This window comes from Nomascus leucogenys, chromosome 5 (assembly GCF_006542625.1).
Source record: "Nomascus leucogenys isolate Asia chromosome 5, Asia_NLE_v1, whole genome shotgun sequence".
In the NCBI taxonomy this organism is placed as follows: Eukaryota; Metazoa; Chordata; class Mammalia; order Primates; family Hylobatidae; genus Nomascus; species Nomascus leucogenys.
In genome coordinates this window covers 139,503,974-139,527,360 of record NC_044385.1, presented here as the reverse complement: position 1 = coordinate 139,527,360, position 23,387 = coordinate 139,503,974, and the positions used below count along the sequence as shown (strand labels likewise).

Sequence of the window (23,387 nt, the reverse complement as noted above, 5' to 3'; positions counted from 1 at the left end):
AGGCAACAAATAGCATGATGAATGGAATGGTAACTCACATCTCAATACTAACATTAAATGTAAATGGCCTAAATGCTCCACTTAAAAGATACAGAATTGCAGAATGGATAAGAACTCACCAACCATCTGCTGCCTCAAGAGACTCACCTAACATGTAAGGACTCACATAAACTTAAGGTAAAGAGGTGGAAAAAGACATTCCATGTAGATGGACACCAATAGCAAGCAGGAGTAGCTATTCCTATATGAGACAAAACAAACTTTAAAGCAACAGCAGTTAAAAAACAGAAAGAGGGAAATTATATAATGATAAAAGAACTTGTCCAACAGGAAAATATCACAGTCCTAAATATATATGCACTTAACACTGGAGCTCCCAAGTTCATAAAACCATGACTAATAGACCAAAGAAATGAGATACACAGCAACACAATAATAGTGGGGGACCTCAATACTGCACTGACAGCACATTCTACCCACCAACCACAGAATATACATTCTATTCAACAGCACATGGAACTTTCTTTGAGACAGACCACATGATAGACCACAAAATGAGCCTCAATAAATTTAAGAAAATTGAAATTATATCAAGCACTCTCTCAGACCACAGTGGAATAAAACTGGAAATCAATTCCAAAAGGAACCTTCAAAACCATGCAAATATATGGAAATTAAATAACCTGCTCCTGAATGATCACTGAGTCAAAAAAGGAATCAAGATGGAAATCAAAACATTCTCTGGCCAGGCGCGGTGGCTCCTGCCTGTAATCCCAGCACTTTAGGAGGCCAAGGTGGGTGGATCATTAGGTCAGGAGTTTGAGACCAGCCCGACCAACATGGTGAAACTCTGTCTCTACTAAAAATAAAAAAATTAGCGGAGTGTGGTGGTGGGTGCCTGTAATCCCAGCTACTCAGGAGGCTGAGGCAGGAGAATCGCTTGAACCCAGGAGGCGGAGGTTGCCGAGATCACGTCATTGCATGCCAGCCTGGGCGACAAGGCAAGACCCCGTCTCAAGAAAAAAAAAAAAAAATTCTCTGAACTGAACGACAATAGTGACACAACCTATCAAAACCTCTGGGATACAGCAAAGGTGGTGCTAAGAGGAAAGTTAATAGCCCTAACCGCCTACATCAAAAAGTATGAAAGAGCACAAACAGACAATCTAAGGTCACACCTCAAGGAACTAGAGAAACAAGAACAAACCAAACCCAAACCCAGCAGAAGAAAGGAAATAACTGAGATCATGGCAGAACTAAATGAAATTGAAACCAAAAAAAAGAAAAGATAAATAAAAAAGCTGGTTCTTTGAAAAGATAGAATTGATAGACCATTAGCAAGATTAACCAAGAAAAGAAAAGAGAAAACCCAAATAAGATCAATTAGAAAGAAAACGAGAGATATTACAACTGACACCACAGAAATACAAAAGATCATTCAAGGCTACCATGAACACCTTTATGCACATAAACTAGAAAACCTAGAGAAGATGGATAGATTCCCAGAAAAATACAACTCTCCTAGCTTAAATCAGGAAGAACTAGATACCATGAACAGACCAGTAACAAGCAGCGAGATTGAAATGGTAATTTAAAAATTACCAACAACAAAAAAAAGTCCAGGACCAGATGGATTCACAGCAGAATTCTACCTTTCAAAGAACTGGTACCAATCCTATCGACAGTATTCCACAAGATAGAGAAAGAGAGAACCCTCCCTAAATCATTCTATGAAGCCAGTATCACCCTAATACCAAAATCAGGAAAGGACATAACCAAAAAAGAAAACTACAGACCAATATCCCTGATGAACATAGATGCTAAAATCCTTAACAAAACACTAGCTAAGCAAATCCAACAACATATCGAAAAGTTAATCCATCATGATCAAGTGGGTTTCATACCAGGGATGCAGGGATGGTTTAACATATGCAGGTTGCCGAGCACGGTGGCTCACGCCTGTAATACCAGCGTTTTGGGAGGCCGAGGTGGGTGGATCATGAGGTCAGGAGTTCGAAACCAGCCTGACCAAGATGGTGAAACCCCGTCTCTACTAAAAAAAAAAAAAATACAAAAATTAGCTGGGCATGGTGGCGCACGCCTGTAGTCCCAGCTACTTGGGAGGCTGAGGCAGGAGAATCACTTGAACCCAGGAGGGCGGAGGTTGTAGTGAGCCAAGATCATGCCATTGCACTCCAGCCAGGGCGACAAGAGCAAAACTCCATCTAAAACAAACAAAGAAAAAAACATACGCAGGTCAATAAATGTGATAAAACAAATTTTTATCAGAATTAAACAGAATTAAAAACAAAAATCACATGATCATCTCAATAGATGCAGAAAAAACATTCAACAAAATTCAGCATCACTTTATGATTAAAACTCTCAGCAAAATCAGCATACAAGGGACATACCTCAATGTAATAAAAGCCATCTATGACACACCCACAGCCAACATAATACTGAATGGGGAAAAGTTGAAAGCATTCCTTCTGAGAACTGGGACAAGACAAGGATGTCCACTCTCACCACTCCTCTTCAACATAGTACTGGAAGTCCTAGCCGGAGCAATCAGATAAGAGAAAGAAAGAAAGGGCATCCAAATCAGTAAAGAGGAAGTCAAACTGTCACTGTTTGCTGATGATATGATTGTTACCTAGAAAACCCTGAAGACTCCTCTAGAGAGCTCCTAGAACTGATAAAAGAATTCAGCAAAGTTTCCAGATACAAAATTAATGTACACAAATCAGTAGCTCTTCTATACACCAACAGTGACCAAGCAGAGAATCAAATCAAGAACTCAACCTCTTTTACAATAGCTGCAAAAAAAAAAAAAAAAAAAAAAAACTTAGGAATATACCTAACCAAGAAGGTGAAAAACCTCTACATGGAAAACTACAAAACACTACTGAAAGAAATCATAGATAACACAAACAAATGGAAACACATCCCATGCTCATTGTTGGGTAGCATCAATATTGTTAAAATGACTATAATGCCAAAAGCAGTCTACAAATTCAAAGCAATTCCCATCAAAATAGCACCATCATGCTTCAAAGAATTAGAATAACAATCCTAAAATTCATGTGGAACCAAAAAAGGGCCCTCATAGCCAAAACAAGACTAAGCAAAAAGAACAAATCTGGAGGTTTCACATTACCTGATTTCAAACTATACTATGAGGCCGTAGTCACCAAAACAGCACAGCACTGGTATAAAAATAGGCACATAGACCAATGGAACAGAATAGAGAACCCAGAAATAAAACCGAATACTTACAGCCAACTGATCTTCAACAAAGCAAACAAAAACATACAGTGAAGAAAGGACACCCTATTCAACAAATGGTGCTGGGATAATTGGCAAACCACAAGGAGGAGAATGAAACTGGATCCTCATCTTTCACTTTATACAAAAATCAACTCCAGATGGATCAAGGACTTAAATCTAAGACCCGAAACTGTAAAAAGTCAGAAAGATAACATTGGAAAACCCCTTCTAAACATTGGCTTAGGCAAGGATTTCATGACCAAAAACCTAAAAGCAAATGCAATAAAAGCAACGATGAATAGCTGGGAGTTAATTAAACTAAAGAGCTTTTGCACTGCAAAAGGAACAGTCAGAGGGCCAGGCATGGTGGCTCACGCCTGTAATCCCAGCACTTTGGGAGGCTGAGGCGGGCAGATCACCTGAGGCGGGCAGATCACCTGAGGTCGGGAGTTTGAGACCAGCCTGACCAACATGGAGAAACCCCATCTCTAATTAAAAAAAAAAATACAAAATTAGCAGGGCGTGGTGGTGCATGCCTGTAATCTCAGGTACTTGGAAGGCTGAGGCAGGAGAATTGCTTGAACCTGGGAGGTGGAGGTTGCGGTGAGCCGAGATTGTGCCATTGCACAACAGCCTGGGCAACAAGAACAAAACTCCGTCTCAAAAAAAAAAAAAAAAAAAGGAACAGTCAGCAGAGTAAACAAACAACTGACAGAGTGGGAGAAAATCTTCACAATCTATACATCTGACTAATATCCAGAATCTACAACAAACTCAAACAAAGTAGCAAGAAAAACAAACAATTCCATCAAAAAGTGGGCTAAGGACATGAATAGACACGTCTCAAAAGAAGATATACAAATGGCCAACAAACATATGGAAAAATGCTCAACATCACTAATGATCAGGGGAATGCAAATCAAAACCACAATGCAATACCACCTTACTCCTGCAAGAATGGCCATAATCAAAACATCAAAAAGTGATAGAAGTTGGCATGGATGCGGTGAACAGGGAACACTTCTACACTGCTGGTGGGAATCTAAACTAGCACAACCACTATGGAAAACTGTGGAGATGCCTTAAAGAACTAAAAGTAGAAAAACTGTTTGGTCCAGCAATCCCACTACTGGGTATTTACCCAGAGGAAAAGAAGTCATTATACAAAAAAGATATTTGTACGCGCATGTTTAGAGTAGCACAATGTGCAATTGCAAAAATGTGGAACCAGCCTAAATGTGCCCATCAACCAATGAGTGGATAAAGAAACTGTGATATGATGGAATACTACTCAGCCATAAAAAGAAGTGGATTGGCCGGGCATGGTGGCTCACGCCTGTAATCCCAGCACTTTGGGAGGCCAAGGCAGGCGGATCATGAGGTCAGGAGATCCAGACCATCCTGGCCAACATGGTGAAACCCCGTCACTACTAAACATACAAAAATTAGCTGGGAATGGTGGTGCATGCCTGTAATCCCAGCTACTTGGGAGGCTGAGGCAGGAGAATCACTTGAACCTGGGAGGTGGAGGTTGCAGTGAGCAGAGATCACACCACTGCACTCCAGCCTGGCAACAAAGCGAGACTCTGTCTCAAAAAAAAAAAAAAAAAAAAAAAAAATGAATTAATGGCATTCACAGCAACCTGGATGAGATTGGAGACTATTATTCTAAGTGAAGTAACTCAGGAATGGAAAACCAAACGTGATATGTTCTCACACATAAGTGGGAGCTCAGCTATGAGGATGCAAAGGCATAAGAATGACACAAAGGGGCGGGCGTGGTGGCTCATGCCTGTAATCCCAGCACTTTCGGAGGCTGAAGTGGGTGGATCACAAGGTCAGGAGTTTGAGACCAGCCTGGCTAATATGGTGAAACCCCATCTGTACTGAAAATACAAAAATTAGCTGGGCGTGGTGGGGGGTGCCTGTAGTCCCAGCTACTTGGGAGGCTGAGGCAGGAGAACCACTTCAACCTGGGAGGCGGAGGTTGCAGTGAGTTGAGATAGCACCACTGCACTCTTGTGTGGGTGACAGAGTAAGACCCTGTCTCAAACAAAAAAAAGAAAAGAAAGTAAAGAAATAAAGAATGGCTACTCCATAGGCAGAGCAGCTGAGGGCTGCTGGTTGACCATTTTTATGGTGATTTCTTGATGATATGCTAAACAAGGGGTGGATTATTCATGCTCCCCTTCTAGACCATATAGGGTAACTTCCTGACGTTGCCATGGCATCTGTAAACTGTCATGGCGCTGGTGAGAATGTGACAGTGCAGACCACCAGAGGTCAGGTTTGTGGTCATCAGAGGTCAGGTTTGTGGTCACCAGGGGTCAGGTTTGTGGTCACCAGGGGTCACTCTTGTCGCCAGTTTGGTTTTGGTGGGTTTGGCCAGCTTCTTTTTTTTTTTTTTTTTTTGAGACGGAGTCTCACTCTGTCGCCCAAGCTGAAGTGCAGTAGCATGATCTCGGCTCACTGCAAGCTCCGCCTCCTGGGTTCAAGCAATTCAGGCGCCCACCACCACGCCTGGCTAATTTTTTTGTATTTTTAGTAGAGACAGGGTTTCACCGTGTTAGCCAGGTTGGTCTCGATCTCCTGACCTCGTGATCTGCCCACCTCAGCCTCCCAAAGTGCTGGGATTACAGGCGTGAGCCACCGCACCCGGCCAGGGTTTAGCCGGCTTCTTTCCTGCAACCTGTTTTATCAGCAAGGTCTTTATGACCTGTATCTTGTGCTGACCTGCTCTCTCATCCTGTGACTTAGAATGTCTGACCTCCTGGGAATGCCGTCCAGAAGGTCTCAGCCTTCTACCCCGCTGCTATTCAGGATGATGTTGCTCTGGTTCAAACGCCTCTAACCCAGTCCCATTTTAATGTTTCTCTGGGCCTGATCATTGGAAAGGATTTGCCTTCCTCAGATAAAAGTTCTTTTCTTTCCTTAGCACAGTCCTTAGAGGAGTGAAACCCACTGGGACATTAAGGAAAATAATGTGGCACCTGGTGGGTGCCAGGTGCTGGGGGAGGGAGTGGGGAGTGTGTGATTAGTGGGTCCAGGGTTCACTTCGGGAGGATGGAAAGTTCTGGAGAGGACGGTGGTGATGGCTGCACTTCATGCTGCTGAACTGCAAGCTTCAAATGGTTAAGATGGTCAATTTTATGTTATATATATATTGCCAAATGTTCAAAGGGGACGGGGACAGCATGCAGGCCTACCTCTGATGGACAGGGAGGAGACACGTGCTGAGTGAAGGGGAACCCCTGCAGGAGGCAGGGAGGGGTCAGCCAGCATCCCCTCCCTCCACAGCTGAAGGCCACAGCTCCAGGCAGTGAGGGGCGGCTCCTGCCTGCAGGGAGCTGGTTGTTGATACATGTCAACGGCCTCTAAAAATAAACACCCTACTCCTGGACTTCCGCCTCTCCAGGCCGCTTGTTTAATTATTCTTTCCTGAGTGGCTCCTGCAAACAAATCTGTGGCTATGAGCATAGTTTTTCATACTTATTTTATTAAATTTTATTTTTAATGTACAAATAATAATTGCATATTTTTAATTGATTTGGCTCCTTGGCGTCACTTTGAACAATTTGCTTTGGCCCTACGTGAAGGACCTGGGAATGTGCGTGCCACTAGCTTTACACACTGTTGCACCACAAACTTCAGTTTTTGCTGATCCCCTGCCACCGAGGGATTCGATAAAATCTTAGGAGGCTTGTAGATTATTCCAAAACAAACCATCAAGCTATCAAGCTTCTCACCTTGTTTGGTGGAACTTTTTATGACAGATTTGTCCCAAAGATTGTACAGAAGAAGCTATTTTGCTTCCTTTTTTTTTTTTTTTTTTTTTTTGAAATGGAGTTCTGCTCTTGTCACCCAGGCTGGGGTGCAGTTGCACAATCTCGGCTCACTGAAATCTCTGCCTCCCAGGTTCAAGCGATTCTCTGGCCTCAGCCTCCTGAGTAGCTGGAATTATAGGCATCCACCACCACGCCTGGCTAATGTTTGTATTTTTAGTAGAGACAGGGTTTCACCATGTTGGCCAGGCTGGTCTTGAACTCCTGACCTCAGGTGATCCGCCCACCTCGGCCTCCCAAAGTGCTGGGATTACAGGCGTGAGCCACCGTGACTGGCCTAAAACTGTTTTGAAAAAGCCAAATGGAAGAGAGAAAATGCCCCCGACGGCCAAAGAAGCCGAAATTCTCAGAAGCCCAGAGTCGGCTGCTGGAGGCCAGAGCCAAAACTGCTCCAGCTTCTTCCTGGAAACACACGTGGGGTCCCCTGAGATGTCCACTGGCCTGCACGTCGCCACAGAATTGCAGGGTTGGGACATTTTCATAGTGAGAAACGCTGAGGAACTCTTGACATAAAAACTCCAGTGGAAGATAGAAACTGTATGATGACAGAAATGGCGCTGACCAGCCAGGCCCTGCCTGTGCCGTGCTTGGAACATTGATTGACAGAAATGGCGCTGACCAGCCAGGCCCTGCCTGTGCCCTGCTTGGAACATTGATTGACAGAAATGGCGCTGACCAGCCAGGCCCTGCCTGTGCCCTGCTTGGAACATTGATTGACAGAAATGGCGCTGACCAGCCAGGCCCTGCCTGTGCCCTGCTTGGAACATTGATTGACAGAAATGGCGCTGACCAGCCAGGCCCTGCCTGTGCCCTGCTTGGAACATTGATTGACAGAAATGGCGCTGACCAGCCAGGCCCTGCCTGTGCCCTGCTTGGAACATTGATTGACAGAAATGGCGCTGACCAGCCAGGCCCTGCCTGTGCCCTGCTTGGAACATTGATTGACAGAAATGGAGCTGACCAGCCAGGCCCTGCCTGTGCCCTGCTTGGAACGTTGATCATGCGTTTGACCTTGACATCAGCTTTCCGACACAAACACTGACAGGCACACACAAACACGCCCAGGTAGGAGCAAAACGCCATCATTCTGTTTGGGGTGGTCCCTGATGAAATAGCACAAGTTTGCCGGGCACGGTGGCTCACGCCTGTAATCCCAGCACTTTGGGAGGTCGAGGTGGGCGGATCACAAGGTCAGGAGATTGAGATCATCCTGGCTAACATGGCGAAACCTCGTCTCTACTAAAAATACAAAAAATTAGCCAAGCGTGGTGGCGGGCGCCTGTAGTCCCAGCTACTCGGGAGGCTGAGGCAGGAGAATGACGTGAACTCAGGAGGCGGAGCTTGCAGTGAGCAGAGTTCGTGCCACTGCCCTCCAGCCTTAGTGACAGAGCGAGACTCCGTCTCAAAAAAAAAAGAAAAGGGTAGGGAAAAAGAGTCATTCCTGCCGTTGCCTGGCTCAGGGAATCTGTATTTTTACATAAGATCACACAGACAAAATGGGGCAGGGGAACAATCGGGTATGCACTTGTGTCTGATGGGCCATGGGTGACTGCACCTGTAAAGATGAGGAATCAGTTTACATTGCCATGCTGAAATCAGACCAGACCCCGTCATCCCCATCAGACCCCATCAGTCCCCATCAGTCACCACCAGACCCCATCACACCCCATTAGTCCCGTCAGTCCCCATCAGACTCCATCAGTCCCCAGCACACCCCATGAGTCCCCATCAGACCCCTGCCCATCCCCCTCAACCTGCTTTCCTTCTTCAGAGGCCTCCTCGGACAGAACCCCCACAAGAGAGGCCCTGAGGTGACCGTCCTTAAGGTGGGCCTCCTACACTGGCAACCTCCCAGAGGCTGATAGCAGTGGTCCCTGAGCTTGGGAGGGTCCTGAATAGGGGCTGGGTCAAGCCTGCTGCCCTTTGACGGCCATAATACCACCAGGGTTATAGGCCGGGCGCGGTGGCTCACGCATGTAATCCCAGCACTTTGGGAGGCTGAGGCAGGTGGATCATGAGGTCAGGAGATCAAGACCATCCTGGCTAACACGGTGAAACCTCATCTCTACTAAAAATACAAAAAATTAGCCGGGTGTGGTGGCGGGCGCCTGTAGTCTCAGCTACTTGGGAGGCTGAGGCAGGAGAATGGCATGAACCCGGGAGGCGGAGCTTGCAGTGAGCCGAGATTGTGCCACTGCACTCCAGCCTGGGCGACAGAGTGAGACTTCGTCTCAAAAAAAATAAAAAAATAAAAAACCACCAGGATTGCTGAGCACGGCTAGTGGGGACAGCCAGGAGTCACGTGTCCTCCGTCACTCCCACGGACAGAGGGGCGTCTAGCGACTGAGATAGTCCGTGCGGCTGAGCTCGGGGCCGACTCGGCCCGGGCCCACTCGGTGTCTGGGCCTTCCCCACACGGCGTGGCCACAGCCTGCTTCTCCTGGACAGCCGCTCATCACCCTTGTCCCAGCAAGATCAGGTCCGCACGCTCTGGCTCAGGCCTCCAGCACAGGGCAAAGAGAAGGCCGGAGGCGCAAAGGGACGGCCCAGACCCTGCCTGCGCCGCTGGATCTGCAGATCGGGCGCTTGTCTCCCCACCCGATCATCTCCCCCTCCCCGCATGCGCCCCTGTTTGCTTTCAGGCAGGAGGTCTGTGGGTTAAGGGGGAGTCAGGTGATGCTATGCACACGAAGTCCTGCAGCCCCAGCTCCAGAGGGTGGCGGCGTCTGGCCCAGAAGCTAGGACTCACCATGGCCTGGGCTTGTTGACGCTGCCGTGATCAAGGCAGCAGGGCAGGCCCCGGAAGAAGGGGGCATCTCTCCTCACCGTTTAAAGCAAATTATCAAACAGACACAAAAATCTCCTCAGTCAGTCATCTTCAAAGAGTTCATCACGTTGCTTTTTTTGTTTTTAATCTACCCTCTCCTTTTTTTTTTTCTTTGCTGGAGGTTTTTTTTTTTTTTTTTTTTTTTGAGACAGAGTCTCACTGTTGCTCAGGCTGGAGTGCAGTGGTGTGAGCTGGATTCACTGCAACCTCCACCTCCGAACGATCCTCCTGCCTCAGCCTCTCGAGTAGCTGGGATTACAGGCACCCACCACCACGCCCGGCTAATTTTTGTGTTTACAGTAGAGAAGGGGTTTCACCATGTTGGCCAGGCTGGTCTCAAACTCCTGACCTCAAGTGATCCATCCACCTCGGCTTCCCAAAGTGCTGGGATTACAGGCGTGAGCCACTGTGCCCGGCGTGCTGGAGTATTTTTAAAGCCAACTCCAGACTTCATATCATTTTACCCATAAGTACTCCACTTTTGTCAAATAAAAAACAGATCAGGACCAGGCACAGTGGTAACCCCAGTGCTTCGGGAGGCTGGGGCGGGAGGATTGCTTGAGCCCAGGAATTTGACACCACCTAGGCAACATAGCAAGACCCCCATCTCTACAAAAACTAAAAAATTAGCCAGGTGTGGTGGCACATACCTGTGGTCCTAGCTACTCAGGAGGCTGAGGTAGAAGGATCACTTGAGCCCGGAAGTTCCAGGCTGCAGTGAGCCAAGATCACACCACTGCACTCCAGCCTGGGTGACAGAACGAGACCCTGTCGCAAACCCCCTCACCAGAAAAAAAAAAAAAAAAAAAGCAAATCTCCAATGCATAGAAGCAGAAAGTAGAAGAGTGGTTGCCGGGAGCAATAAATAAATAAATCGAGAGCATTTTAAAAAATCTACACTTGGGGGGCGGTGTCGTGTAATAGCGTGGGGGGGGGGGGGGGGGAGGAACGGTGATGTTCTTAATAGGGGGGGGGGGGTGTGGGGGGGGGGGGGGGGGGGGGGGGGGGGGGGATCGTGCACTGCACTCGTGGGACAGAGCGAGATGTCAAAAAAAAAAAAAAAAAAAAAAAATAACTGTATTTCTGAAAGGATGATTGCAAGCGTGTCAGACCTGTGAGGTCTCAAGATGTGGGCAAAACGCGGTTTTCTCGCGTGCGGTGGAGCAGCCCGGTGTGGGGAGGGGCGATGCGAGAAAGCTGCATCTGAACCCCTGCCCAGGTTGAGGCTGGGCACACAGTCAAGGCCCTGGAAGAGACTTAACCAGGACTGGTCACCAGTGCATTTGGTTCCAATGAGAACAGTTCAGTTACATATTTATGAGGCAAAAGACAGGACTTTGGAGGGTGTGTCCGGCCTTGTCACAGGTAAATAAGGGTCATCATGAATCTCATCTTTGTCACCTGGGGACGGGGTTCTGAGCTGTTTCCAGAACATAAAGGGGGGACTTCCAAACCTCCCAGGGTCATAGGGCTCAGGTAAAGCTTATCACTGTCAATTTTCCTTAAAAATAATCATTACTGTTATATATTATTATGTATGCATATATACACACACACCTCAGATTAGGGCTTGACTCTCCCTGAAATACTAACACACCGTTTCCACCTATAACATTGCCCCCCTGATTTCTGTCTCCAGCCCTCTGCTGAAAATCAGGCCACGGGTTCCACAGCCTGGCTGCTCAATGCGGTCCATGGGCCAGAGCAGGGCCTCCTGCTAACAGGTTGGAAATGCAGCGTCCCAGTCCCCAGACAGCTCTGCAGCACCAGGACCCGCAGGTCTCCCCTCAGGGCTAGAGTCGCACTGCACTGGAATTTCCTGCAGTGAGATTTGGGTGACCCTCCCCACTCCCAGTTGCCCGTCTCTTGTAACCAGGCAGCATGCGGTCGATTGACTGGCTTCAGCCTCCAGGACAGCCTGGAGCTCCGTGGGGTTTGGCACATGCCGTGGCTCCACGAAGATGCCCGCATCGTGGTTCATCACTGCTCGGTGGGTTCGGCTGCTGTTATCTTTGTCCTCTGTACTAACATCCCATTTTCTTAGGCCCTCCCAGCCTTGATGATGCTAGACTTTCCTTCCGTCTTGATGGGCACCCCAGAACTGAAGTACTCCTGAAGCCCTTCTAACTTCCAAAGGGCAGCTGCTTCTACAAAAAAGCAACAAGGGCCAGGCACAGTGGCTCGCGCCTGTAATCCCAGCACTTTGGGACGCCAAGGTGGGCGGATCACCTGAGGTCGGGAGTTCGAGACCAGCCTGGCCAACATGGAGAAATCCCCGTCTCTACTAAAAATACAAAATTAGCCAGGCATAGTGGCGCATGCCTGTAATCCCAGCTACTTGGGAGGCTGAGGCAGGAGAATCGCTTGAACCCAGGAGAATCGCTTGAACTCCACTGCGCAGGTTGCAGTGAGCCGAGATTGAGCCATTGCACTCCAGCCTGGGCAACAAGAGTGAAACTCTGTCTCAAAAAAAAAAAAAAAAAAAAAGCAACAAGACGGCTGAATTCCTGAAGGAAGGAGGGGCATCATGGGTGGTGACCCCACAGAGGCCCCCTGGCATGGCCCCTGAGGCCCCTCAGACTGAAGCGAGCCTCCTGCAAAGGAGCTGGGTCCCCCAGGGGAGGGTTAATTCTGAGTCCCTGAACTGCAGGGCGAGCTGACCCAGAGCTCCAGCACTGCAAAGCCTTCCCGAGAAAGGGTTGTCTGGAACAGCTGTGGCCAGCACAGTCACTCCTGGGGTGGGTGTGCACCCGGCTTTTGCATCATGGCCGACCGTGCTGGTGGCTTCGCAGAAAGGGAGTTTGTGTGAGGATGCTCGGGTGCCTGTTGGGTGCCTGGCACTGGGGTGGGGGGGCGGTGAATGGAGGCACCTGAGGGACACGGTCCCAGGTGGGAGCTGTCCCAGGTGGGAGCTGCTGTCTCCCAGTCAGGTCCCAGGTTGGGGCTTGGCCAGGCCTGGGCTGGAGTCGGAGACCGTTCTAGCTGCCTCGGTCTGGCTGCCCACCCTGCACAGAGCCTGGGGCTCCGGCATCTCTGTATCTCTCCTCTCCACTCTTCCTGGAGGGCACCGCTCTTATCTGACCTGCTCCCACAGTCTCCCTACATCTGGCCCAAAAATACACTTGGTGGCAGTCCTGCCATCACACTCAGGCTCGGGCCGGCACCCCTGGTCTGGGCTGCCTGCCACGCTGCTTTCCACGGCAGTGGTGGGGAAGGGAGGTTAGAACCCCATCTCCATGGCCAGAAGGCAGGAATTAGGGAAAAGGGGAGCCGTGAGTCTTCCAGGCCTGGGGTTGGAACAGAAGCTGGGCGGTGTGGGGCGATTTGGGCGCAGGACCCCGGGTGCTGGGAATTGGGGCGCAGGACTGTGTCTCTTGCTCCAGAAAGCGCGAGAGAGGCGATATAGGAAATTCGGGCATCAGTTAGAGCCCGAGAGGGGTTCAGGGCGTCACTGACTTAGGCAGAGAGGAGCCCAGACGGGGTTCGAAGACCCTGGGGACGGACGCCCACCTGTCAGTCCTGGATTGTGGGGCACCCGTAGGCCGAGGGGCAGGAGGCTATGGCCCTGTCTCCTGTTTGGGTCTAAACGTCCCAAGGAGGTCAGACCGTGGAGTAGGGGCTGTGCGACCTTTCAAACGAGGGACGCCGCCTGTTACCAAAGGCCAGTGCTGAGGAGCTGGGCTGAAAGCTTGGGGAGTTCCCAGAACCAGCAGACTAGGAACGGGAGGAACCGTGTCGGGGGCTCCGGTCCGCTGAGCACTGAACCCCCCCAGTCTTGCAAGGGCTGGAGAAGGGCGAAAGGCGGAGGCGGCAGTGCGCACTTAGGGACCGGTCCGTTCCACACGCTGCTGTCCAGGCTTCTGGGTGGCACTCGCATGGAACATTCCGGAAACACCCATGGGAAGGTCCCAAGTTGGTTCCCAAAGGCCCTGACGGACGCGCAGGGGACGCTGAGCCTGTGATCCTCGCCTCACCCAGACGAGGCCGGGCTGCTTCTCACAGGAAAGTGTGTCTGGAGTCCGGCAACGGCCTCCGCCTGGGGCCTGTCCAGGACGCCCTGGGCCTAAATCACAGGCGGGGAGAGGGCTGTCGGAGGAGCCCCCGCTCCAGACCCCTGGGGGACCCAGGGCGAGGTCGCCCCAGCACCTCACGTCTGGGGTCTCTCCTTTGCCACGTCGCCAGAGCAAAATTCAAAATCCGCAGTTCTGGCAAATTTCCGGGGCCTCCCGGACACGAAAAGCAGCTGAAACCTCAGCACGATGTCATGGGATGCGGACCGAGAAGAAGCCGCTCAGAACCAGAGCTGCCCTGGATTCTCCCAGGCCTGGCTCGCCGGTGGGGGGACCCCGGTCCCTGGTTTGGGGGGGCAGGAACGGGCGGGCGCCCCTGGGGGCTTCTCATTTGTGTGTTGGTCTCGGCCTTGAAATGCAGCGGAGAAAATAAAAAATAAAATACAAATAGGAGTCAGGTGTCAGAGTCGGGTCGGCCAGGCACTGAGGTTTGAAGGAATCGCAGAAGAAGCTCCTCTCACCCGGGTCCAGGCCGCGGGGGGTCTGCGGGAGGCGCCCCCGATTCTGCCCGCGGGACGCCGCGGCCTCCGAAGCCCCAGGAGCAGGCCCTGCCCCGCCCCCACCCTCCGCTCTCCCCCCTCCGCTCTCCCCCCTCCGCTCTCCCCCCTCCCCCGCCACTCCTGTCTCCCCGAGTCCTCCCCGCCCCCAGCCCCGCCCCTCCCCCGGTCCTCCCCTGCCCCTCACCGGCTCCTGCCCCTCCTCTGTCCCCAAGTCCTCCCCACCCCCCTCCCTGTCCCTCCCCCGCCCCCGCCCCTCCCCGCCCCCAGCCCCGCCCCCCCACGCCCGCGGTCCCGCCGGAAGGACTTGAGCGCCCTGGAGCCGGGAGGCGAACTTGGGACCCGCTGGCCTCGCTCGGTGCGCGCCTCCCTCCCCGCATGGAGCCCGCCGAGGGCTCGCGGGTCCCTAGGTGGGTGGCGCGGGGTGCGGGCGTCCCCGGCGGCTGCGGTCCCCGTGCGGGCCCCCGACCCCCCAGAGGAAACTTCGGGGACGCCGGCCTCCTTCTCTCGGTGTTGCAGGATCGACCCGTACGGATTCGAGCGGCCTGAGGACTTCGACGACGCCGCCTACGAGAAGTTTTTCTCCAGCTACCTGGTCACGCTCACCCGCAGGGCGATCAAGTGGTCCCGGCTGCTGCAGGGCGGGGGCATCCCCAGGAGCCGGACAGGTGGGTCCCGGGGGCGCAGGTGGGTCCCGAGGGCGCAGGTGGGTCGGACTGGGACGGGCCGGGCAAAGTCCGGGCTCCGGGAGCGGAGGGAGGGGGAGGAACCTTTCCGGGCAGGTCGGGACGAGGCTGCGGGCTCCGAGCTAGGGCAGCCGCAGGGACCGGTTTTCCCGCTTTTGAGATGGGCGGGCTGGTCGGACGCGAAGGAGACCCGTCCCTCCCAGCAGGGAGCCAGATCGGGATGGATCAAAACTCGATACATGCCGGGCGCAGTAGCTCACGCCTTGTAATCCCAGCAGTTTGGGAGGCCGAGGTAGGCGGATCAGCTGAGGTCAGGAGTTTGAGACCAGCCTGACCAACATGGTGAAACCCCGTCTCTACTAAAAATACAAAATTAGCCGGGCGTGGTGGCGGGCACCTGTAATCCCAGCTACTCTGGAGGCTGAGGCAGGAGAATCACTTGAACCTGGTAGGCGGAGGTTGCAGTGAGCCGAGATTGCGCCATTGCACTCCAGCCTGGGCGACAGAGCGAGACTCCGTCCTTGTGACGGGACCCACAGGGTCCTGCTCGACCTGCCGCTCCTCCGCGACCCCAGGCCTCCTCCTGCTGCGGTGAGCACCGGCCTGGCCGCCCGCCCGCCTCGGGGTTGGCTGCAGGGCCCCCTCCTCCGGGGCTCCCCAGGCTTCCCTGTGTGGAGGGCACCCCCTCATTTCTGCCTTTCCCAGCACAGCCCCTGCAGGAGTCAAAAACCCTTCCTCCCTGCAACGGATTTTTCATTCACTGCTCAGTCCTCAGAACCTGGGGCAGTGCCAGGTGACTTCCCTGTGTGTTCAGTGAATGAGTGAAGTGTCTGCCTGGGGTGAGGGCTTGGTGGAAGTGTGCCCTGGCGCTAGGAACTCAGAGAAGTGGGGTCAAAGGGGAGTCTTGGGGGCTTCCTGAGAAGGGGGATGTGAATGGCAGCTGAGCTTCAAGGGACCAAGCAGTAGAGACCTGGTGGGGAAGGACAGAGATGAAGCCAGGGGCCCTGCACCTGGGCGGAGGGTCGGAGGTGTGTAGTGACCACGGCCAGGCACAGAGAAGCAACTGTTAAAGGCTTTCCAGGCAGGAGGTGACAAGATCAACTTTTGCTTTTATTTATTTATTTGAGACAGGATATCCCTCTGAGTGCAGTGGCACAGTCACCACTCACTGTAGCCTTGACCTCCTGGGCTCCAGCCATCCTCCCCTCTCAGCCTCCGGCATAGCTGGGACCACTGGCGCGGCCACTACTCCTGGCTAATTTTTAAATTTTTTATAGAGATGGAAGCTAATATCCTATATGCTTCCCACGAATGCATCATGTCCCATCCCTGTGGCCTCTGCATGTTCACATGTTTCCAGTGGAATGTGTGTCTTTATTTTTCCTTTTGATTTATTCTTTTTGATTTATTTATTTTTAAGACAGAGTCTCACTCTGTCGCCCAGGCTGGAGTGCAGTGGTGCGATCTCGGCTCACTGCAACCTGCACCTCCTGGGTTCAAGTGATTCTCCTGCCTCAGCCTCCTGAGTAGCTGGGATTACAGGTGCGCACCACTACACCTGGCTAATTTATTTTTATTTATTTTTTATTTTTTTATTTTTTTTATTTTGAGACAGAGTCTCTCACTCTGTCGCCCAGGCTAGAGTGCAGTGGCATGATTTCAGCTTATTGCAACCTCTGCCTCCTGGGTTCAAGCGATTTTCCTGCTTCAGCCTCCCAAGTAGCTGGGATTACAGGCACCTACCACCACACCAGGCTAATTTTTCTATTTTTAGTAGAGACCGATTTCACCATATTGGCCAGGCTGGTCTCAAACTCCTGACCTCAAGGGATCTGCCCACCTCGGCCTCCCAAAATGCTGGGATTACAGGCATGAGCCACTGCGCCTGATTTATTCTTAAAAATTAACTCTTTTAATTTTAAAAAGTAACATAAAAGTATATAAGACATGTGAACTTAAAAAGCATAATTTATGTACATGGTAAACACTTCAATCATACTGAGGGCTACAAAGTGCCACACGGAGTTTCTCTCCCACCCATGGCCCCCATCTCCTATAGAGATGACCGCAGGGGACTGTCCTTCCGTCCCCCCAGGAGCAGAAGTCCACGCTTGGTTCTGCAGTTTGCTTTAAGAGCAGGGGAAGTCCATGGGAAGTCCTGTGGGTGTGACCTGGAGGTTGGTTACAGCAGAGAATCTGAAAGATGTATGGTTGTGCATAAACTTTTTGTTTTTACAGAAAACAACTGCACAATCATTCTCCTGTCTTTGCCTTTGTCGTTTGGGTCTGTCCTGTCGCTCTCCTTTTCTTTGACTAGGGGCTGCTAACTTGGGTTCCGTATTTTCCTTTTTAGGGAACCCCTCAGCGCATTGCACCCACCTTCCAATACGGACTTGGGAGGGGGTTCTGGAAAGAGCAGGGAAAAGGAAAAAAACAATCCAGATGCAAAATCCTCCAGATTTTTATTCTTTTCCCCAATCCTTCGCAATTATTTTACACCTAATTCAACAGTTTTGTTTTTACTTTTTTTTTTTTTTTTTTTTTTAGCACCGGTCTCTATCAACTCTTTCTAAAAATTTCACTTTGTTTTTATTGAAGTAGCAACTTTCTTCTTTTTGTTTTAATTTTTCTTTTTTTTTTTTGAGACAAAGTCTAGCTCTGTCAGCCTGGCTGGAGGGTAGCGGCGCAATCTCGGCTCACTGCAACCTCTGCCTCCCAGGTTCAAGCAATTCCCCTGCCTCAGCCTCCTGAGTAACTGGGATTACAGGCACCCGCCACCATGCCCGGCTAATTTTTGTGTTTTTAGTAGAGATGGGTTTTGCCTTGTTGGCCAGGCTGGTCTCGAACTCCTGAGCTCCAGTGATCCGCCCACCTCAGCCTCCCAAAGTGCTGGGATGACAGGCATGAGCCACCACACTGGGCTGATTTATGTAATGTTAGTTGGACTGTGTAATTATGGTAGCAAGCATCACTGGCATAAATGGGTCTGTGAGCAAATATATCTCTTTGATCCCATATGAGCCTCAGCCTAAGGGGTGGGAGCCACAGGGCTGTGGGCCTGTTCTGCAGGGAGTAGGGATGCTGGTGACTCCGGTGGGAGGCACATGGAGTCAGTGATCGCGTATGTCTCTACTGGCCTGGGGCCTGGGTCCCAGTGTGACCGTCAGGGTGCCCATGAGCACTGGCAGAGCCCCAAGAGCGGAGGGTCAGGCATAAAACTGGAGTGGACGAGTTATTCCAAAAATGGGAATACAACTTCTTCCTGCCAGGTATTCTAGGCTGACAGCGATAGAGTTCTTTCTTCTGTTTTTGGAGGATTTTCTTCTGCGCTCCCCACGTTAAAGTCTCCAGGAACGCAATCATCTACCAGTCTCAGCATTCCACATGTCTTAAGGGACAGTTATTACGTATTCTGCCTGATCACACTCTTGGTGGGTACAATAAATATTGTATTTTCCTTTTTCCATAGCAAATGTCCACCAGGAGCCCTTAGGAAGACAGCTTCCTCTTCCTCCCTGGAAAGACTAAATTCAACAAACTTAGTCCTGTTGAATTCCTATTTCATTCTCCATCTCGAGAAGAGACGTCTGCAGGGAGGCAGCTTCAGGGCCGTTGGCGTCTTGGAGACCTCCTTCCTGGTGGCTTAGAATATTAACACCACCTAAGTTAAATCGAGAAAACATATTTTCAAAGATACACTGAAAAACTGGGGATTTGCCTAACTTTGTCAGGGTAGACAGATGGACGTCAGTTCTCTGGATGTAGCTTCTTTTTAAAAATTTCCCAACTGTTTTGACTCGATATTTTATACTTCTCCAAACATTAGTGATGCTCTGTGGGTTAGCCCTGCCCTTGGGAAAATGTCAGTCTGTGAGGACAAGTAAACCATTTTCTTTCTTCTAGAAAGAAACAGTGTAAATCCAGATAACAAACTTATCAAAAAGTCGCAGAATTCTTTGTTCTGTGAAGCTTCCGGGTGTTGCTCCAACTGCCAGAGCTGCTAGGGGGCCTCGGGTGCAGGTTCGGTGCCTTGTGTTCACTTCACGATGAGGAAACCGAGGCACGCTCAGGGTCTGGAGCCTGCAAGTCATAGCAGAGCAGAGTGTCTGACTTCAGAGCTGGTGCATTTAGCCATTTTGACCTTTCCCTTAAATACAACCTTGATATTATTGTTATTATCGAGACAGTCTTGCTCTGTCACCCAGGCAGGAGGACAGTGGGACGATCATAGCTCACTGCAGCCTAGAGGAGCAATCCTCCCACCTCAGCCTCCAGAGTAGCTGGGACTACAGGTGTGCACCACCATACGCAGCCAATTTTTAAGAGTTTTTTGTAGAGATGGGGTCTCCTGGGATTACAGGCATGAGCCACTGCACCTGGCCTGTCAAATAATTTTAACAATTTACAGTAAAATTCACTCTTAACAGTATATGGTTCTGTGAATTTGGACAAACACGCGGCTAGGCAATCATCACCACAGTCAAGATTCTGTCGCCTTCAACAATCCTGTCCTTTGAGGTCAGCCCACTGCCCACATCACTGAGCTCTTCCCCATTCCTGTAGTTCAGCCATTTCTGTGGTGTCATTAGTGGAATCATACAGATTGTAGCCTTTGAGTCTGGTTTCTTTCACCTAATGCGTTGGAGATCCATCCAGGACCTCGTATGTGTCAATAGTTCCTTCCTTTTTATTGCTGAGATACTTCATTTATGGATGTATTACAATTTCTAAAATCCATTCATCAGCAGAAGACATTTGGAGTGTGTAAAGCCAACATTATAAACATTCACCTACAGGTTTTTGTGTGAACTTAGTCTTCATTTATCTTGACTAAACACTTTGCATGGGATTGCTGGGTCATATGATAAGTGCATGTTTAACTAACTAGTAAGAAATTACAAACCATCTTTCCAATGTGGCTGTAAATTTTGCATTCCCACCACAAATGTACGAGTGTTCTCATTGCTCCACATTCTCGCCAGCACTTCATATTGTTGGTGTTTTTTTACTTTACTCATTCTTTTGTAGATGGACTATTCTGTCTGCATTAAATTTCCTTTGCACCTTTATCAAAAAGCAATTGGTTCTGTTTGTGTGGGTCTCTTTCTGGATTCCTTATTATATCCCATTATTCCATTTGTCTAACTTTCTTCCAGTACCACGTTGTCTGTCTTACTGTAGTTTTATAGTAAAGCATAAAATCAGGTAATAGTCTCCTCCAACTTCATTTTCAAAATTGTTTTGGTTCTTTTCACTTTGCATATAAAGTTTAGAATCAGCTTGTCATTGTCTACAAAGTATTTTTTCCTGGAACAGTGATCAGGAGGTGTATATAGGAATCTGTAGATCAACTTTGGAAGAACTGACGTCTTAAGAGTGAGCCTTGCAATCCGTAAACATGCTGTATCTATTAGTTTATTTCAGTCTTATTTGATTTCTTTTGCAGCATTCGGCATTTGGATCCTGCAAATACTTCATTAGATTTTTACCTAAGTATTTCTCCTTTTATTTCTTGTTGCTATTGTAAATGATGCCAATTTTATTTTTTTATTTTTATGTATTTATTTGTTGAGATGGAGTCTCTCTGTGTCTCCCAGGCTGGAGTGCAGTGGTGCAATCTCAGCTCACTGCAACCTCCACCTCCCGGGTTCAAGCGATTCTCCTGCCTCAGCCTCCCAAGTAGCTGGGATTACAGGCACCTGCCACCACGCCCGGCTAATTTTTGTATTTTTTTAGTAGAGACGGGGTTTTGCCATGTTGGTCAGGCTGATCTTGAACTCCTGACCTCAGGTGATCCACCCACGTCAGCCTCCCAAAGTGCTGGGATTACAGGCATGAACCACCACGCCAGGCCCCAGTTTTAAATATATGATTTCCAGTCATTCATTATGAGTTTGTAGAAGTACCACTGGTTTTTGCATGGCCTCTCCTTTCTGCTTCTGTCCCTCTCAGTTAGAACAGTCCCTGCCTGTGCTGGGACTCACCGTCTCCTGCTGTTGTTTAGCACAGAATGACTAAGAACTCATTCAGAGCATTCCTGGTCAAGCTGCCCTCGGAGGGTCATGAGACCTACAGCAAACCTCAGTATGAATCGTACTAACTTGGAGGAAAGGTCAGGCTGAATTATTGGTGTCTTTGGTAAAATTTTAAAAATAAAGCAAAACATGTTTTTCATGTTCCCGTAATCAGTGTGAATAAACCATAAACCAAGTGTGCTGAGATGTTGTTACCTGAGATGTGATCCTCAAATATGTTTCTACACCAGCAAAGAGGGTTTCTTAAGAGGCATTCTTTTTTTTTTTTTTTTTTTTGAGACAGAGTGTCACTCTGTTGCCAGGCTGAAGTGCAGTGGCGTGATCTTGGCTCACTGCAACCTCTACCTGCCAGGTTCAGGCTATTCTCCTGCCTCAGCCTCCTGAGTAGCTGGGACTACAGATACAAGCCATCACGCCCAGCTAATTTTTGTATTTTGAGTAGAGATGGGGTTTCACCATGGTGGCCAGGCTGGTCTCGATCTCTTGACCTGGTGATCCACCCGCCTCGGCCTCCCAAAGTGCTGGGACTACAGATGCGAGCCACCATGCCTGGCTAATTTTTGTATTTTTAGTAGAGACGGGGTTTCACCATGTTGACCAGGATGGTCTCGATCTCTTGATCTTGTGATCCACCCACCTCGGCCTCCCAAAGTGCTGGATTCCAGGCGTAAGCCACTGCGCCCGGCCCTTAAGAGGGATTCTTTGGCTTTCAGTGGATGACATTAGTGTCTGTTTTCTTTCTCTGGGTCTTCTCTCGTTGTCCTTGTATCATTCGTCACGTATTTAGTGAGCAATTACTGCCTCCCAGGTTCCCTTCCAGGAGTGGGAGGCCCAGTGGACAGACAAGGGCCTGTCCTCCCACAGCCTGATTTTCTCAGTAATCACACAGCACAGGGTCATCTGCTCGTGTCCAGATGTCATACATTGTGGATCACCTTGGGTTTTCTCAGTAATCACACAGCACAGGATCATCTGCTCGTGTCCAGATGCTCATACATTATGGGTCACCTTGGAATTTGAGCTCATAAAGTTTTACCCTATAGTGCTTTTCTTGACTGTAGCCTATAGAGTTATGAGTTTTTATCTGCTAAATACAGCTGGTGCCTCAGTTTTTTTTCTTTTTATGGCAGCTTATAGAATTTTACAAATTGCATATGCCTTTTCTTTTGTAAAGTATGGTTTCTTTTAAAATATTGGTTTCTTTTCAAATATGTGCAGGGCCAGGCAGGGTGCCTCACGCCTGTAATCCCAGCACTTTGGGAGGCCAAGGTGGGCGGATCATGAGGTCAAGAGTTCAAGACCATCCTGGCCAACATGGTGAAATCCTGTCTCTACTAAGAATACAAAAATTAGCCAGGCATGGTGGCAGCTGCCTGTAATCCCAGCTACTCAGGAGGCTGAGGCAGGAGAATTGCTTGAACCTGGGAGGCGGAGGTTGCAGTGAGCTGAGATTGTGCCATTGCCCTCCAGCCTGGGCGACAGAACAAGACTCCATCTCGAAAAAAATAAGATAAACTATGTATAGTGTAGTATCAAAGGAAAACAGCAAAACTTTAGATATTTGCTTTGAAAATTAACTGTTTTGTAGGTTAAGAGCACAGTGTCGCAGCTTTTGACTTAACATAATTACTTCAGATATTAGCCATACGTATCTTTTCCATCTACCTAAGAAATTACTCAGTATTGACTAATGAAGATAGCTCATGGCTTTTGGCTTCTGTCCCTATATGTTTCTGTGGCCATTAAAATTACTAATTACTTTTTCACATTTTTATTGTCAATTAAAATATCCCTACAAAATGGAGTAGCTTTCACTATATAGAGATTAACTGCACAAGTTGGACAGTGACGTCTGCCACTAAAACTGTGTTCTCCCAGCTGTGGCGTCCCACCTGAGGTGCTCACAGCTGAACCCAGCCGGCCTCCTTGTTCTCAGCTGGGCCTCTCACTGCTTTGCCCCTTTGCTGCCCCTCTGCACAGCTCCCAGGAAGCTTTGCAGAGCAGCCATCTGACCGCGGCTCTGTTTGCTGACCACCTGCATTGAATGGTGAAGTGGGCGTGGGGGTGGTTCTGTAGCCAGTCTGATTTGTGCTCTGTTGAGAGGGAGAGGAGAGCAGAATTTTTAAAGGCGTATATGTACCAGTTTTGGTGGAGATGGAC

At 49.5% G+C, this 23,387-nt stretch overlaps 1 protein-coding gene across 1 annotated transcript in view; it reads left to right on the top strand.

The window, feature by feature from the left end:
- Window positions 1–14,795: 14,795 nt before the first annotated feature.
- The window catches only part of GRTP1 (growth hormone regulated TBC protein 1), a 38,828-nt gene continuing 30,236 nt past the window's right edge, over window positions 14,796–23,387 (top strand). Inside the window, exons 1-2 of the mRNA XM_003279767.4 lie at window positions 14,796–14,916; window positions 15,026–15,174. Coding sequence (XP_003279815.1) covers window positions 14,885–14,916; window positions 15,026–15,174 — 181 coding nt within the window. The 5' untranslated portion in view covers window positions 14,796–14,884. The remainder of the gene's footprint in view (window positions 14,917–15,025; window positions 15,175–23,387) is intronic.